The following is a 15,779-nucleotide window of genomic DNA, read 5'->3' as shown; positions in this document are numbered from 1 at the left end:
GCCACCTGGGTTTAAAAGGGAGCTCACTTCAGTTTGTGGTGTGCGTGTGAGCAGCTGGGAGCAAGAGGCACTAGGAACTGAGAGTGAGAAGGTGTAGTGCTGGAGAACTGAGGAGTACAAGCATTATCAGACACCAGAAGGAAGGTCCTATAGTGAGGATAAAGAAGGTGTTGGGAGGAGACCATGGGGAAGTAGCCCAGGGTGTTGTAGCTGTTGCACAGCTGTTCCAGGAGGCACTCTAGCCAGCTGCATTCCACAGGGCCCTGGGCTGGAACTCGGAGTAGAGGGCGGGCCCGGGTTCCTCCCAAACCTCCTAACTCCTGATCAGACACAGGAGTTGACCTGGACTGTGGGTTCATGAAAACAGCCAAACTGAGGGCTGCTGGGAATCTCTGAGGCAAGCAAATCCTCCAATAAGCGCAAGACCCACCAAGGTAGAGGAGGAACTTTGTCACAATACTTATATTGTGTAATTTATTGAGAGTTTATAACTTCCTTACTATTATTTTTGGAGGGTGACTAAATGGGGCATAGCTCCACCAAAACATATTACCCATGCAATAGCTTCTTCCTTTCAGTTTCTCCCACTCCCTTTGAGAAATATTTCTTTCCTGTTCCTCAAAAATAACTCCTTGTTATTTCCCTGGTAATATTCAGGTAATATCCAGATTCTAATCTTGCTTACTTGCTGCTAAATTGAGGACCCTTAAACTAGTAGGCCCAAATCCCAAGCACTGAATACACCAACATACTCTTCAGAAGGACACTTAGAAAATACTATTACTACTACTAATTCATGATCCCATCTTAATTTGTTACCTTTTCAGCATGATTCAGCACATGCTTAAATCTGCCCCTATTCCACAAAGCATTTAGCTACATCAGTGGGTGTTAACCATTTAAAACCATGTTTTTCTGAATAATGATGGACCTAAGTTTGAGCTAAAGTGCTCTCCTTAATTCATAGATGTTAAGGCCAGAAGGGACCATTATAATCTTCTGGTCTGACCTTCTACATAACACTGGTCATAGGACTTCATCCAGTAATTTCTGCATCAAACCCATAACGTCTGTTTGATCTACAGAATATCTTTTAGAAAGATATCCAGTCTTGATGTAAAGAGTTCACATTATGTAAAATCTACCACAGCCCTAGGTAAATTGTTCCAATGTTTAAAAATATGCATCCTATTTCTAGCCTGAATTTCTCTAGCCTAGCTTCCAACCCACTGGCTCTTGTTATTTTTTTTCTCTGGAAGATTAATGATATATAGTATCAGAAATGTTTTCCTTATGTAGGTACTTTTAAAACAAGATTGAGCTTCTTAAATGTATCACCATGGCTATGTAGGTATTTCTACATGGCCAGTGAAGATGTGATTGTAGCACATGTGTTAGCTTTAATCTACCTGCAAAGGTGACAATAATAATGCAGATGAGGAGGAATAAGCTTCAGCATAGGCAGGCTACCCCAGCACAAGCACACTGGGGATCCTGTATTTTACTCATATCGCGAGCCTGCGCTGAAGCCCATGCTACCAACTCTGCTACTATTGTTACCTGTACTAGCTAAGCTAACGTTAGTATGGGTATGCCGATCTGTGCTACAAATGTACCTTCACTTGCAGTGTAGACATATCCTATAAGACATGTTTTCCAGACCTTGAATCATATTCTTGTTGCTCTTTGCTGAACCTTTCCAATTGGTCAGCAACCTTTTTGGAGTGTGAACTCCAGAACTGGACACAATCTTTCAGTAATGGTCTCGCTAATGTTGTACACAGGGGTAATACTACCTCCCTACTCCTACTTGATATTTCCTTACTTAGGCAACCCAGGATTGGGATTGCCATCTTTGCTACACCACACCATGAGCTCATAGTTAGTGATTGTATAAACATTAACTCTAGGTCCTTTTCATTGCCATTGCATTTCAGGAACCTTCCTCTCACTTTATAAGTATGACTTACATTGCTCATTTCTACATGTATGACCTGGTGTTCAGCTATATTAAAAACCTGCTGTTCAAATGAGATCACCTTATCAAGTGATTCAGATTGGTTTGTACAACTGACCTGTTTGCATAATTATTTACCACACCACCAATATTGGTGTTATCTGCAAATTTTGCCAGAAATGTCTTTTATATTTTCTTTCAGATCATTGATAAAGATACTGAATTGCCAAGAACAGATCCCTGCAGTATCCCACTAGAAATACCCCTTATGAATTATGATTCCCCATTTACAAGTACTTTTGAGTTCTATCAGTTAATCAATTTTTATCCCTGTAATATGGGCTACACTGATTTTGTGTAGTGCAATTATTTTTAATCAAAATGTCCTGTTATGTTTTTTTTAAATCATAGTGTGAAATGCCTTACAGAAGTTAAGTATTATATCAACACAGATACCTTTATTAACCAAACTTGTAATCTCGTCAAATTGGGGGCCATGCCATCTTTTTTAGTTTATTATACAGAATATTTTGTAATTGATGCTACATCTTGATTAAAAACAGAATTAAGCAAAAATATATTAACTGGAGAAAATCCTAGTGAAAACTTGCAAAACTTTCCTTTTGTTTCAAATGACTATGATATTCTTCTGTCTTAAAATGATGACTAATTTTGCTGTACATTGTTAAACAGAAACAGCTTCTGTGCTTCACCCCAGGAGTAGTTGCATTTCAATTGAGGATGATATGGTGCCTTTTTAACACAGCAATTTAAGTACTTTTTGATCCTCTGGAATGAAAAGCATTAGACTGGATAAATAAGATACTTGGTCTGATCTTCACCTAACACTCCACTTTCTCTTTCAAGATAATATGCATAAATAATGAAATAGTAACAGGAGTAGGAACTTCTACTTGGTCTCCCTACTCCCAGGTGAGAGCTCTAACCACTAGACTATAAAATTATCCTCACTTTCTCTGGCCCAATGACTATTTATTATACAAAGTGGAACAACTTCAATAGGAGAGACACAAAGACCTACCCCAGAATACTCTATAGTGTGGTGGTAAGAGTACTTACCTGGGGGAGGAAGGCATGCATTGAATTCCCTGCTCCAGAAAGGGAATTTGAATTCAGTCTTCCATAGCCCCAGCGAAGATGCTAACCACTGGGATATTAGGCATAAGGGGAGCACCACAACCACTACCTCCTCTGACCATTTTGTTAATGGCACCTAAGTCCCCTTGTGAATCCAGCCTGAAAAAAAATGTGGCTAAAAAAATTCTGCAAATTTGTGAATAGTTTTGAGTTGATGAAAACTGCATTTTTTGGTAAATAAACTATTCTCTGAGATCACTTCTACAACACCTGAGCACTCAAAACTTCATTGAAATCAATTCCCATTTGATTACAGTACCAGATTTGAGCATGCAGTGATTGAAATAATGGGTATTCCGGCCTAAGCATGCAACCTTTACTCACTCAAGTAGTTCTCATTCATATAAGTAGCTTTATTATGGAAATTATATGGGATGGGTCACTATGATACTAATCCTCCAAAGATTTACACTTGTGCTTAACTTGAAGCACATGAATAATCCTGCTGAATTCAATAGAACTAATAGGACTTACAGTTAAGTATGCAAGCCTTTGCAGATTCAGGGCTTATATTTGTAGCAGTGACCAGAGTTCAAAAAAAGATGTCACTCACCAAAGTCCAGGAGTTCCTAAATTGTGGTACATCTGTCACTAGTTGTATGTGAATTTGATGTTTCATCCATTCACTTCACATTTTTAAAATTATTTAGTATGTGAACCAATAAACATTGGGAGCCAACACCCTAACTTTACATACAGGAGAGCCAACCTTCTTCCTCTCCCATCCCAACTGTTTCACTGCCTTCTCCACTGAATCACAGAATCCCATGGCATTTAGAACTCAGATAGAAGGGACGGCAGACAGGAAGTATCAATGCCCAAAGAAGAACTAGTTACCGTTAAGCAGAGGTGAAAGTAAGCCGGTCCGGTCCGGTATGGCGTACCGGCAAGAGCCAGTATGCCATGCTGGACCGGACTGGCTTCCCCAAGCTGGCGATTTAAAGGGCCCGGGGCTCCCTGCAGCAGCCAGAGCCCCGGGCCCTTTAAATTGCCTCCTGAGCCTCACTGCCAGAGCCCTGGGGTAGCAGCGGCAGGGCTCCAGTGGTGATTTAAAGGGCCCGGGGCTCCGGCTGCTGCAGGGAGCCCCAGGCCCTTTAAATCACCACTGGCGCCCTGCTGCTGCTACCCCGGGGCTCCGGCAGCAGGGCTTGGGCAAAGATTTAAAGGGCCCGGAGCTCCGCTGCAGTAGCAGCAGCTGGAGCCCCGGGCCCTTTAGATTGTCCCTGAGCCCCAGGGCTCCCAGCCGCCACTGCAGCTGGTAGTTCCAGGGGTGTTTTAAAGGGCCTGGGTATTTAAAGGTCCCACCTCTTCCGGTTGAGGCCACGCCCCGCCTGCTCAGGACTCTGGAGTACCAGTAAGTGCTTTAAGTTACTTTCACCCCTGCTGGTAGGTAACCTTTCTTTTTTCTTTGGGAGACTTTGTGCATTCTCATTTCTGAGAGACCAGTGAGCAGTGTTACTTAGGTGGAAGATGGGTGAAAAGTTCTTCATGAATCGGACTTCTTCTAGGAGTCAGACACCTGTTCTGGTTCCAAAAAGAAGCTGGAGAGACCCTCAAAATTTGCCTCAGATGGCACCAAGGCTGCCCAAACCACTCCCCAGAATGGGATGAATCTGGATAGGAGCCTAGGAGAGTGATCTGACCTGGAACAGAGTCAGGAAGGCAGAGGCCAGGATTGTTGCTGGGGGCCTAATGTCCATACATGAGAAGACAGATGGGGTTCAAGGAATTCTTAGTAGGGAAGTATTTTCAGAGGTTAGTGCCTGCATTTTCAACGCAGGCAACAGAAGACACTGCACTGGTGAGCGTAGCACTAAGAGCTCCTGCCCTGAGCCACGTGAAGACAGAGTGGTGCTTCATCCAATTTTTGTTTTTTGAAGTTTTAAGTGGTGGGGTGCTTGGACTTTTCCTCCCATTTGGAAAGAACAGTTTTTGGACACGTGAGCCAGTACTGTGTCAGTGCTGGGTTCCAGAGGTATGGTTGATGCCATGGTAGTCAAGGAGAAGCCCAGGGGTTCAGGTAGGAGTAGATATCAATTTAGTTGGTCCTGGAAAGCCAGTTAAAGATGGCTTAGGTATTAGAGCAGGGGTAGGCAAACTACGGCCCATGGGCGGGATCCGGCCTGTCAGGGATTTGGAACCAGCCCCCAGGATTGCCCCCTCCCCTGCCATGGGCCCCGTGCCACTCCCGGAAGTGGCCAGCACCACGTCCCTGTGGCCCCTGGGGAAGGGGGGCAGAAGACTCCACGCGCTGCCCTCGCCTGCAGGCACCGTCCCCCGCAGCTCCCATTGGCCGGGAACAGGGAACCGCAGCCAATGGGAGCTTTGGGGGAGGTACCCGCAGGCGAGGCTAGCGCACGGAGCCCTCTGCTCCCCTTCCCCCAGGGGCCGCAGGGACTTGGAGCCTGCTGCTTCCAGGAGCAGTGCGGGGCCAGGGCAGGTAGGCAGGCAACCTGCCTGAGCCCTGCTGCACGCTGCTGCCATCCCGGAGCTGCTTCAGGTAAGCGGCGCTGGGCCCGAGCCTGTATCCTGAACCCCTCCTGCACCCCGCACCCCAACCCCCGCCACACCCCTCCTGCACCCAGCCCCCCTGCTCTAAGCCCCCTTCTGCACCCCTCCTACACCTCAACCCCTGCCACACCCCGCACCCTCCTGCAGCCCAACCCCCTGCCCTGAGTCCCCTCGTACAGCCCGCACCCCTCCTGCGCCCCAACCCTTTGTCCTGAGCCCCTTCCTGCACACTGCACCCCCTCCCACACCCCGCACTCCCTCCCGCACCACAACCCCCAGCCCTACATTCATGGCCCTGCATGTAATTTCCCCACCCAGATGTGGCCCTCGGGCCAAAAAGTTTGCCCACCTCTGCATTAGAGCTTTAATAGGTGCCATAGGTCCTGAGGGACTGTGGGAGATAGAAGAGTCCCTGGTGTTAGGTAGAGGAGTCTGGGGCTTTAACCCTTGGTAGAGGCCAAGGCTAATGCTGAAAAGCTAATGCCATTCAAAATCTGGATGAGCCTGAAGTCTGAGCTTCTAGTCCTAGTGAAAGCCCTGCACATCACACACTGTGTGGGAGAGTGTTGCTTGCATATGGATACTAGGCAGCAAATATGTGTCTCCAATTTTGTAACCGAAACAGAGCATGATGTGCATTTCCTGGTACTGGTGTGACCCTGGATGGATCTGAAGAAATCTGGGAAAGTTAAAATGGAACTGAGGCACTTGGAGTAGAGGTGCTGTATTGCTTTATATATTGTAAGGCATCTGATAGAAGAAGCCATGCAAAGGCATTCATGCACCCCCTCCCCAAAAGGGATACTGCTTTGACCGGGGAATCTACATGATCACTGCCAGGAGATGCAATCCCACAAGTGGGAACGCACAAAAGTCCTCAGTTTCCCTTTTGTATTCTCATATCATAATAAATAATAATAATCAATACTAGCAGCAACTATTTTACTTTTATGTAGCACTTTTCACCCAAAATGATCAATTTATATTCCATATATTCTATTCCAAATATATTACTTTAAGAGCATGCTATTTACATTGCAAAGTCCAACACTTGAAAGCTATGAAATGCCAGATTTATAGTTGCCCATGCAACCTTAATTCAGCTCCCCTGTGCATCCATCCTGTGCACTGAAGGGGGCAGATGGGCGGTAGAAATAACAGTATGTAATTAAAGACAGTATCACAATGCATACGCACAATGAGAGCGGGGGCAACGATAACTCTGCCATTTCCTAACTTTTTTCATAGTTAACTTTGCAACCTAAATAACATTATTTTAACTTATTTTTGTATGTAACTTGCCTTTTTCTTCATTATTAAAAACGACTAGAAAAAGCAAATACTATTCTGTGCAGCTATAACAACCCCTCCATCACATATGATCAGCAGGGTTTGAACTCTGACCCTTCAGCAATACAGTAGAGATTACTCAGCAATACAGTACAGATTACTACCACTTAGGCTACATAACTAACTATATCAGGCAGCAGCAGCAACGGAAGTTTGTTATCCCCCAGCACGGATGGACTGTTGGGACCAGGTCCTGTGGCTTGTCGGTGATGGAGGAGCCCCACCCAGCCAAGCTCTCTCTCTCTTTCCAGCTCAGGAGCCGAGAGGAGCTCTTATCCCATCTAGTGTCCCTAAAGTGGAAGAATAAGCCACCAAAACCAGATGCTGGGGAGAGCCAGCCCTGGCTCTCTTTCTTCCCCAAACTTGTTGCATGAGTTCCAGCCCTAGGTGAAGTCCCCGGAGGTGAGGTGGGGATGGGCCATTGAGACACAGTGTTGGATTTGGGAGAGGGGAAGTCCAGCCTGGTTTCTGTCCCATGTGGCGCTCCCAGAGAAGAACAAAGATCACTGTGGTCCTCTTTGCAAATTCTAAGGTCTAAAATCTGTTTTAATCTGGATTAATACAAAAAGCCTGAGATATTTATTAAAGAAGAGGGTGAATTTTCAAGTGGATTCTTTCCTTTCTTTGGCACAACATTGAACAAGGCAGTACAAATGCAAATAGATATTTTCAGGAGCAAACACTTCGAAGGTTATTTGAGAGCATCCTGTTCAACCACTACACCATTTGTGTGGAATTTATAACTGCTGCATAGGAACAGGAAAAATAATTTTCATTGTCTTCCAAGACACCTAAAGTCTTCTCCCAATGACAGCTATATTAGATACAGTTTAAATGTCACTTTTATTCTCAGCATGCATTATCCACTGCTAGTCATGCTGTAAAAAACACTTAACACAAATACAGTGTGAATTGAAAGAAAAATTGCCTCGTTTTAGAAGGCTGCATTTCAAAGCTCAGGGATACAGTTAAACTGTATCCATTAAACTAATTTCAGATCACATTAGTATAGCTAGATATGTCAGAAAAAACTCTGTGACACTAGAATGTACTTTTCTACATGCACTATACTTAAAATATACAATCTATTCCTCATGCCAAAAGAATGTCTTATTTCACAACATGAATGTCTTTGTTCTAACCAGCAATATGCCAAACTGTGTTAAAAGATGATAAGGACTAAAGAGATATTAGGCAACATCTCAACACTGGTGACTTAAGAAAAAGAGCATGTAGAAAAGACTTCTTCACACCCTATCCCCTGCTCCTGAAGAACTGATGACAGAAATAACCATTTTGGAATCCATACTTACATTTGCTTGAACAATAACAAAATAACGTGTCTTTTCTTCATAATTTAGTCTCTCCCGTAAAACTACTGCTCCAGACAAAGTGAGAGGAATGTCAAAGGTCCTGTTGGATGTCTGCAAAAGCCAAAACAAAAAAAAATAAGAATTCATATGCTGTATTTTAATGTTAATTAATGCAGACGGCTTACAATGGATAGATATATTATATGGTAATCAAGGATCTATTAGGGTAGTGTTCTCATTAATTTGTCTGATCAGTTCTTTGTACATTTTTATTTGATCAAGTGTGTTTCATATGAAACCCATAATAAAGATTCTGTAGGTAACTTGGCACCACAATCTTTTTCATGTATTATTACTTCCATTCATAAAATGTCATGGGCTACTTGTTAGCAGAGACTTGGGAACACTAGTCTTTCTTATATTTCCTTTTCAGAGTATTGTATCATTGATGGACACTGCAGATAGGGGAGTTCAAAACAACTTTTTTCTGTTTATCAAAACATATTCACGTTCTTTGATTTCTTCCTGTTGTCCTTTCCTATATTCAAGGAAGATTTCCTGCTGCTGAGAAAGTACTTTCAAGTATCAGAATCTTTAAAAAAAAAAAAAATTCGTAGCCTCATTGACTTTAAGGACAATCATGATCACCTAGTCTGACCTTCTTCACATCACAGGACACAGAATCTTACCCATCCACTCCTGTAATAGACCCATAATTTTGGCAGAGTTACTGAAGTCCTCAGATCATGATTTAAAGACTTCAAGTTAAAGCGAATTCACCATTTACTCTAGTTTACATCAGCAAGTGACCCATGCCACAGAGGAAGGAGAAAAACTACCCTCCCCTGCATTTTCCAATTTTGTGGGGAGATGCAAAAAAGTTAAAAAAGAAGAACGGTAAAGTAGAGACCCCCATTTAGACCTCAGTTCAGCAACATATTTAAGCATATGCTTAAATCCAACTGTGTCTTTTTGCTGGATAGAGATGGAGTTATTTATATGATTAAAGTTAAGCCTTACTTATTTTGCATCTTATTTAATCAAAGGTGAAATTCTATTTCCACTATATTTCCACTTACTTAAATAAACCGATTTCATTTTACAGTACTGAAACTACCATGTTGCATAAGACTAAAACTGATTTTCTTTGACAGCCCATTTTGAAAGAAGATAATCTAGAAGTTGAAACACAGAATTTAGAGACAGTTGATCAAGACCATGTTCTCAGTTCTGTCAACGACTATCTCTGTAACATTCAACAATTTCCATCCCACCATCAACCTCAGCCTGGACCAGTCCACCCAAGAGATCTACTTCCTGGACATATGGTGCTAATAAGCGATGGTCACATAAACACCACCCTATACCGGAAACCTACTGACCGCTATTCCTACCTACATGCCTCCAGCTTTCACCCAGACCACACCACACGATTCATTGTCTACAGCCAAGCTCTACAATACAACCGCATTTGCTCCAACCCCTCAGACAGAGACAAATGCCTATAAGATCTCTATCAAGCATTCTTAAAACTACAATACCCACCTGCTGAAGTGAAGAAACAGATTGACAGAGCCAGAAGAGTACCCAGAAGTTACCTACTACAGGACAGGCCCAACAAAGAAAATAACAGAACGCCACTAGCTGTCACCTTCAGCCCCCAACTAAAACCTCTCCAACGCATCATCAAGGATCTACAACCTATCCTGAAGGACGACCCATCACTCTCACAGATCTTGGGAGACAGGCCAGTCCTTGCTTACAGACAGCCCCCCAACCTGAAGCAAATACTCACCAGCAACCACACACCACACAACAGAACCACTAACCCAGGAACCTATCCTTGCAACAAAACCCGTTGCCAACTGTGTCCACATATCTATTCAGGGGACACCATCATAGGGCCTAATCACATCAGCCACACTATCAGAGGCTCGTTCACCTGCACATCTACCAATGTGATATATGCCGTCATCTGCCAGCAATGCCCCTCTGCCATGTACATTGGTCAAACTGGACAGTCTCTACATAAAAGAATAAATGGACACAAATCAGACGCCAAGAATTATAACATTCAAAAACCAGTCGGAGAACACTTCAATCTCTTTGGTCACTCGATTACAGACCTAAAAGTGGCAATTCTTCAACAAAAAGACTTCAAAAACAGACTCCAACAAGAGACTGCTGAATTGGAATTAATTTGCAAACTGGATACAATTAACTTAGGCTTGAATAGAGACTGGGAGTGGATGGGTCATTACACAAAGTAAAACTATTTCCCCATGTTTATTTCCCCCCACTGTTCTTCAGACGTTCTTGTCAACTGCTGGAAATGGCCAACCTTGATTATCACTACAAAAGGTTTTCTTCTCCCTCCCGCCCCCCCCCCCCCCCCCGCTCTCCTGCTGGTAATAGCTCATCTTAAGTGATCACTCTCCTTACAGTGTGTATGGTAACACCCATTGTTTCACGTTCTCTATGTATATAAATCTCCCCACTGTATTTTCCACTGAATGCATCCGATGAAGTGAGCTGTAGCTCACAGAAGCTTATGCTCAAGTAAATTTGTTAGTCTCTAAGGTGCCACAAGTACTCCTTTTCTTTTTGCGAATACAGACTAACATGGCTGCTACTCTGAAATCTGTAACATTAAGAATCTTTTTGTGCCTCAGTTTTCCCATCTGTAAAATTGAGATATTTATTTAATTTACAGGTAAGTTGTGGAGATAATGTTTATAAAATACTTTAAGATCCATCAGTGAAACGCTTTGTAGAAGAACAAAGTATTTTCTTTCCTTAAACAGACTATTACGGCAAGCTTTTTTCCCTAATGGTGAATAATTCAGAGTTGAAAAAGTTTGTTTAAATTGTGACTGATTTTTCAGTACACAAGTGGTCCATATTACAAGTCGGCCATGTTACCAATAGCAGTTGTTTGCTATTCTGTTTACTTTTATTTAACAGTTATGTCTTTTTGGACAAAAATAAGCACAGTCAGCATTGGAGAGACACACTGAAAAAAATCTACTGAAATGCAAACATTTCATATGGAAGCAGAAAAAAAACTAAAGTAGAGCTAGTGAGATAGCAAGAGCAAAGGAGAATAATTTAAAATATCCCTCAAGGCAAGAAGAACTTTAAAATGGTAAAACTGTCATAGAAAGTTAAAATTTAGTCTTACCAACCGCAGCAGTGTCTTTTCAGATTGAAGGCAGGTGTAGATTTTGAGTGAGGGAAGCTTTTTTTTTTTTTTTTGCTTCAGGTGTTTCAGTGTAAAAAAAAAATCCACTTTAGGTTAAAAACTATCATGGCTATGTGTTCTCTACCCAGCACTAAGAAATAGGCTACTGGGTTTTCATAATACATACTCTAATATAAACCTAAAACTACAGCATTTAAAAAAACAACAATACAAAGCAAGCACATTGCTGTATGATACCACGTTGTGAATGACTGCTTTAGCATTTAATAATAATGCAATGATGCTTGTGCAATAATGTGCCATAATGCAATGCTGTGTTTATTTTAAACAAATAAAATATTAATTGACAAAACAAGGATTCTGAATGGCAAATATTAGAAGCCATGGAAAAAAAAAAAGTAACCCAGACAGAGTTCCTGGAGGCCCATTCATATTCATGCACACTTAAAAAAAAGTCACACAAATTTAGCCAAAATGTAATACTAATAGAGTGATGCAATGTCATGGGAGGAATCATGGGAGGCAGTAGAGGTGTTGGGTTATAGGTGGTTTGGGGCATGACGGTTTTCTTACTGGTGAGGTGTCATCTCTGTGTTGAGGAGTAAAAGGTATGCCATGTCAGATGCCTTAATTTATCACTTTCTTGCTTTTGTGTTAGGTACGTTATGTATAGAGGAACCTTAACTCAGATACAACATAGAGTTTTGTGCACTAATATAAGAAAAACATTTTAGTTAAATGAGTTTCAATTTTCTGTGAATTGACCAAGCACAGGAGGGGAGATGTGGACTGATTTCATGTATGGATCTCTATTCAGAAAACATGAGATGGGCCTACAGTTCTGCCATAGATGGGTGAGGTCCTGCTAACATTTGCTGCTGTGGAATGGAATGTTGTAAGGATGAAGTAGTATGGGAGACCAATCAGAGTAGGGGTTGGGGATGGGACGAGTGCAGAGAGATGAAAGGGTTGGATCAGGAGTGCTAATGTGCATGGAGAGTGCAATAGGGAAAAAACCACCAGATTCTTAGTCGGTGTAAATCAGTATCACCCCATTGTAGTAAATGGATCTACAACATTTTACACCAGATGATGATATGGCCCCAATGTAAGAGACTGTTTAGGGGAATGTTCAGCAGTTGTGAAGATGGGCAGGCTGCCAGGTTGAACTGGCATCAGCCATTGGTGATAATGGGAGTGGGAAAGGGAGAAACCTGATGTGGCTGATGTAGTTAGGAGGAGAGGGGACAGCAGTTCTGAAAAGTCTGGGAGGTAGTTGCCAGTCAGAATCGAGGCTGGGAGGGGAGCAAATAGAAGTACAAAGGGAGTTGACAAGCAAGTACAAACGTATTGATTATGAAGTCGATTATACAGGGTGAGAACCAATTTAAACATAGTACTGCTTGAATGAGGGGGTAGCTGGTGTTTATTGGCATAGTTCCACTAATGGACCAGTAATACACAGATGGGTGAGAGTTGTACAGCACCTAGGTAAATGGGTCAGAACCAAGAAGGGACTGGTGGCTGGTGGGTTGGAATGGGATATTAAACAGCTAAAAGGGACAAGGAATCCAATCAGGAGTTAGGAAGGGTTCAAGGCTATGTGTATGGACTGAAAAGAAGGAGGAAAGTTAATTGGAGAAACTCTTAAAATCATGAGTGGTAGGTAAGTTGCTCTGAAGTTCAACTTTGAACAACCATTTCTAAGGCCATTTTGCACACCATTTCTCTGAAGCCCAATGCTGGTTGAAGGCAATTGTAGCATTAACCTCTCCAGTTTTGCCCATGATCACACACACTAATTTTCTTCACTCTGCACAGCAATGCAAGAAAGTCACTGGAAATTGGTTCTCCACTTTAGCAGTAGGAGCAGCATGTTGCAACATTCAGATGTGTGGTAAGTGCTGTCCTTTGGGTTTCCGCTGTCTGGCAGTTTTCCACTCAGTAGAGAGAGCCAGCAGTTTTTGCCTCAATATTTTTTTAAAAGGAATTTGCTAATATATGGCAGAGATGTTGTGAATTAAGTAAATAACTGCAAGCATTTGTGATTACTGTACAGTATCACAATGTAAATGCATATGCCACTTCTAATCCATGAGTGAGATTTCCATGATGGCTCTGGACCCTTTTACCTGAGAGATAAAGTGCCAGAGCAACATAAAGGGACCCTAATAGAACCAGATTCAGATGGGTGAAAACAGGAACTGAGGAAGACATCCAGGCTTCAAGGAACCCCTGGCAAGTCCTGGGATAAAGGATGTGCTAGGTCTGGGGACAGGAAGGGGGTGCCTCAGGGGGTCTGCAGCATGCAGCACTGCAGAGATTCTGGCAATACTGCTGCACAAAGAAAGCTGGCGACAGACTTTCCTGAGGAACTGTCTAATATTAGGCTAGGTATGCTCTGAACCCCAAAGCAGACGAGATTCATATGGGTTGATAGCTGCTGCTGCCCTGTGCTGACAGTTCTGGGCCTCTAGGGGTTACTGGGCCTTAGTGTATGTCTACACAGCAAAGAAAAACCCATGATTGACCCATGCCAGGCAACCCAGGCTTGCCGGGATCAGTCTGTGGGGCTTTTTCATTGCTGTACAGACTTCCAGACATTGGCTGGAGACCAGGCTCTAGGACCCTGCAAAATGGGAGGGTCCCAGAGCTGAAGCTTCTACCCAATCCCATCCTTTGGGTAGAAAGATGTTCTAGTTACAAAAGGTGACAGTACGAATATTGACAAATCTAATGGATATAACCCCTGACTCTATACAAAAAGAAGGTCTTAAGAAGTTATCAGAAGTATCTAAACATTGGAGCTTTGTTGAATGAGAATAACCTGATATTGAATAAGCAGTTAGAGTAGAAATGTATGACAACTCTTGATGTTTAATTAGACAGGCAGACAATGCACATTTGTGAATCTTTTCAGTAGAGGTTAATAGCTACCTACCTATTAGTTTTTCATTGCCACCAAATTTGTGCTTATTTTTGGTATGCAACTTTACCAAGACTACAGACATCTCCCTTTAGTATTTTGGACATCTTCATTCACAATCTATCCTAAGCAAGGGGAAACACATAGCTGTTTGTAGCATCTCACTTGGTGCAGCTACATGGATGCTGCACTTGCTGGGAGGAGAACCAAAGCTCAATCTAATCCCTCCCTCTCGTCTGTGTGGAGGTCACAAGAAAGCAGTGGCTTTGCAGAGCCTGCTTTTGCTCCTGTGCTGCAACCTGAGGTTACAGGTTGCCCATGAAAGAGTGTAAAGGGGGTGGCCTTACTCCTCCATACTCACTTTTGTGGCTGCATAGTGCTGGTGATGATATAGCCCAGTGGTTCCCAAACTTTACTGGTTCATGTACCACCCCCTTAAAAAAAATGTTGTGAAGTGAGTGGATGGAATATCAGCTTGTGTACCACAGTTTGAAAACGGTCTCAGCCTTTATAATTAAGCAGCAGGCCTTGAGAGTGAAAAAATATGTTAGATTACATTTCCCATTTTTTGTATGTTACTATCGTTAGTTAAATTAAAGCAATCTCCATGAAAAAGGATAAAACCACAGGAAAAAATATTTACAAAGTCTCACACCAAGAAAGGGCTATAGAGAACATACCCAAAAATAGAAAAGAAAAATTAAATTAGAGTTAAAAAAGTAAGAAGCTATATTAAAAAAAGAACCAACAAAAATGTTTATTTAACAATGATAATCATGTTCTTATATAAAAACCAGGCCCTGATTTTCACTGCGGCTGCCACACGCACACACCTACTTGTACATGTTTCCAGCACCAACATCTGCATGAAGAGTTTACAGAAGAGCTGGTTAAATAATATGTGGTAAGTTATTCATTCAACAAATGTAAGGCCACTTTTAAATAAATTATTTGCCTAATATTTTTTCCAATCTAAACTATGAGAATTTCACAAAAATTGTAAATTGTTTTGTTTTCAACTATTTGTCTTACTAATTTTAATATCTACTGAACAAGCACCGGTGATTTCATGCATAATATTTATTCACACAACTGGAGGCTAGGGGCTGAAAATCAGGCCCATACAATCAGTTTATTTTACCTTCACTCTGGCCCAGATTCTCCCCTATGCTTGGACTATTTTACATGGCTTACCACGGACACAGACCCTAAAAGTCTGATGGCATAGAGATGGTGGAAGGATAGGGCCTCAGCTTCTCTGCACCTCAGAAATCTTCAGCTGACTTATGAGCATCTTGGAGCTGCTAGGACTTGGTATAACTTGCATCAGCTTCTAAGCTGGCCTAAATCATGCTAGAGGAC

At 42.3% G+C, this 15,779-nt stretch overlaps 1 protein-coding gene across 1 annotated transcript in view; it reads right to left on the bottom strand.

The window, feature by feature from the left end:
• Positions 1-15,779, bottom strand: part of PCDH15 (protocadherin related 15) — a 665,248-nt gene that overhangs the window by 401,298 nt on the left and 248,171 nt on the right. The window contains exon 7 of the mRNA XM_043551059.1: positions 8,290-8,400. Within this exon, the coding sequence (XP_043406994.1) occupies positions 8,290-8,400 (111 nt within the window). The remainder of the gene's footprint in view (positions 1-8,289; positions 8,401-15,779) is intronic.

This window comes from Chelonia mydas, chromosome 7 (genome assembly GCF_015237465.2).
Source record: "Chelonia mydas isolate rCheMyd1 chromosome 7, rCheMyd1.pri.v2, whole genome shotgun sequence".
Lineage (NCBI taxonomy): Eukaryota > Metazoa > Chordata > Testudines > Cheloniidae > Chelonia > Chelonia mydas.
This window is presented reverse-complemented; position numbering and strand designations above follow the sequence as displayed.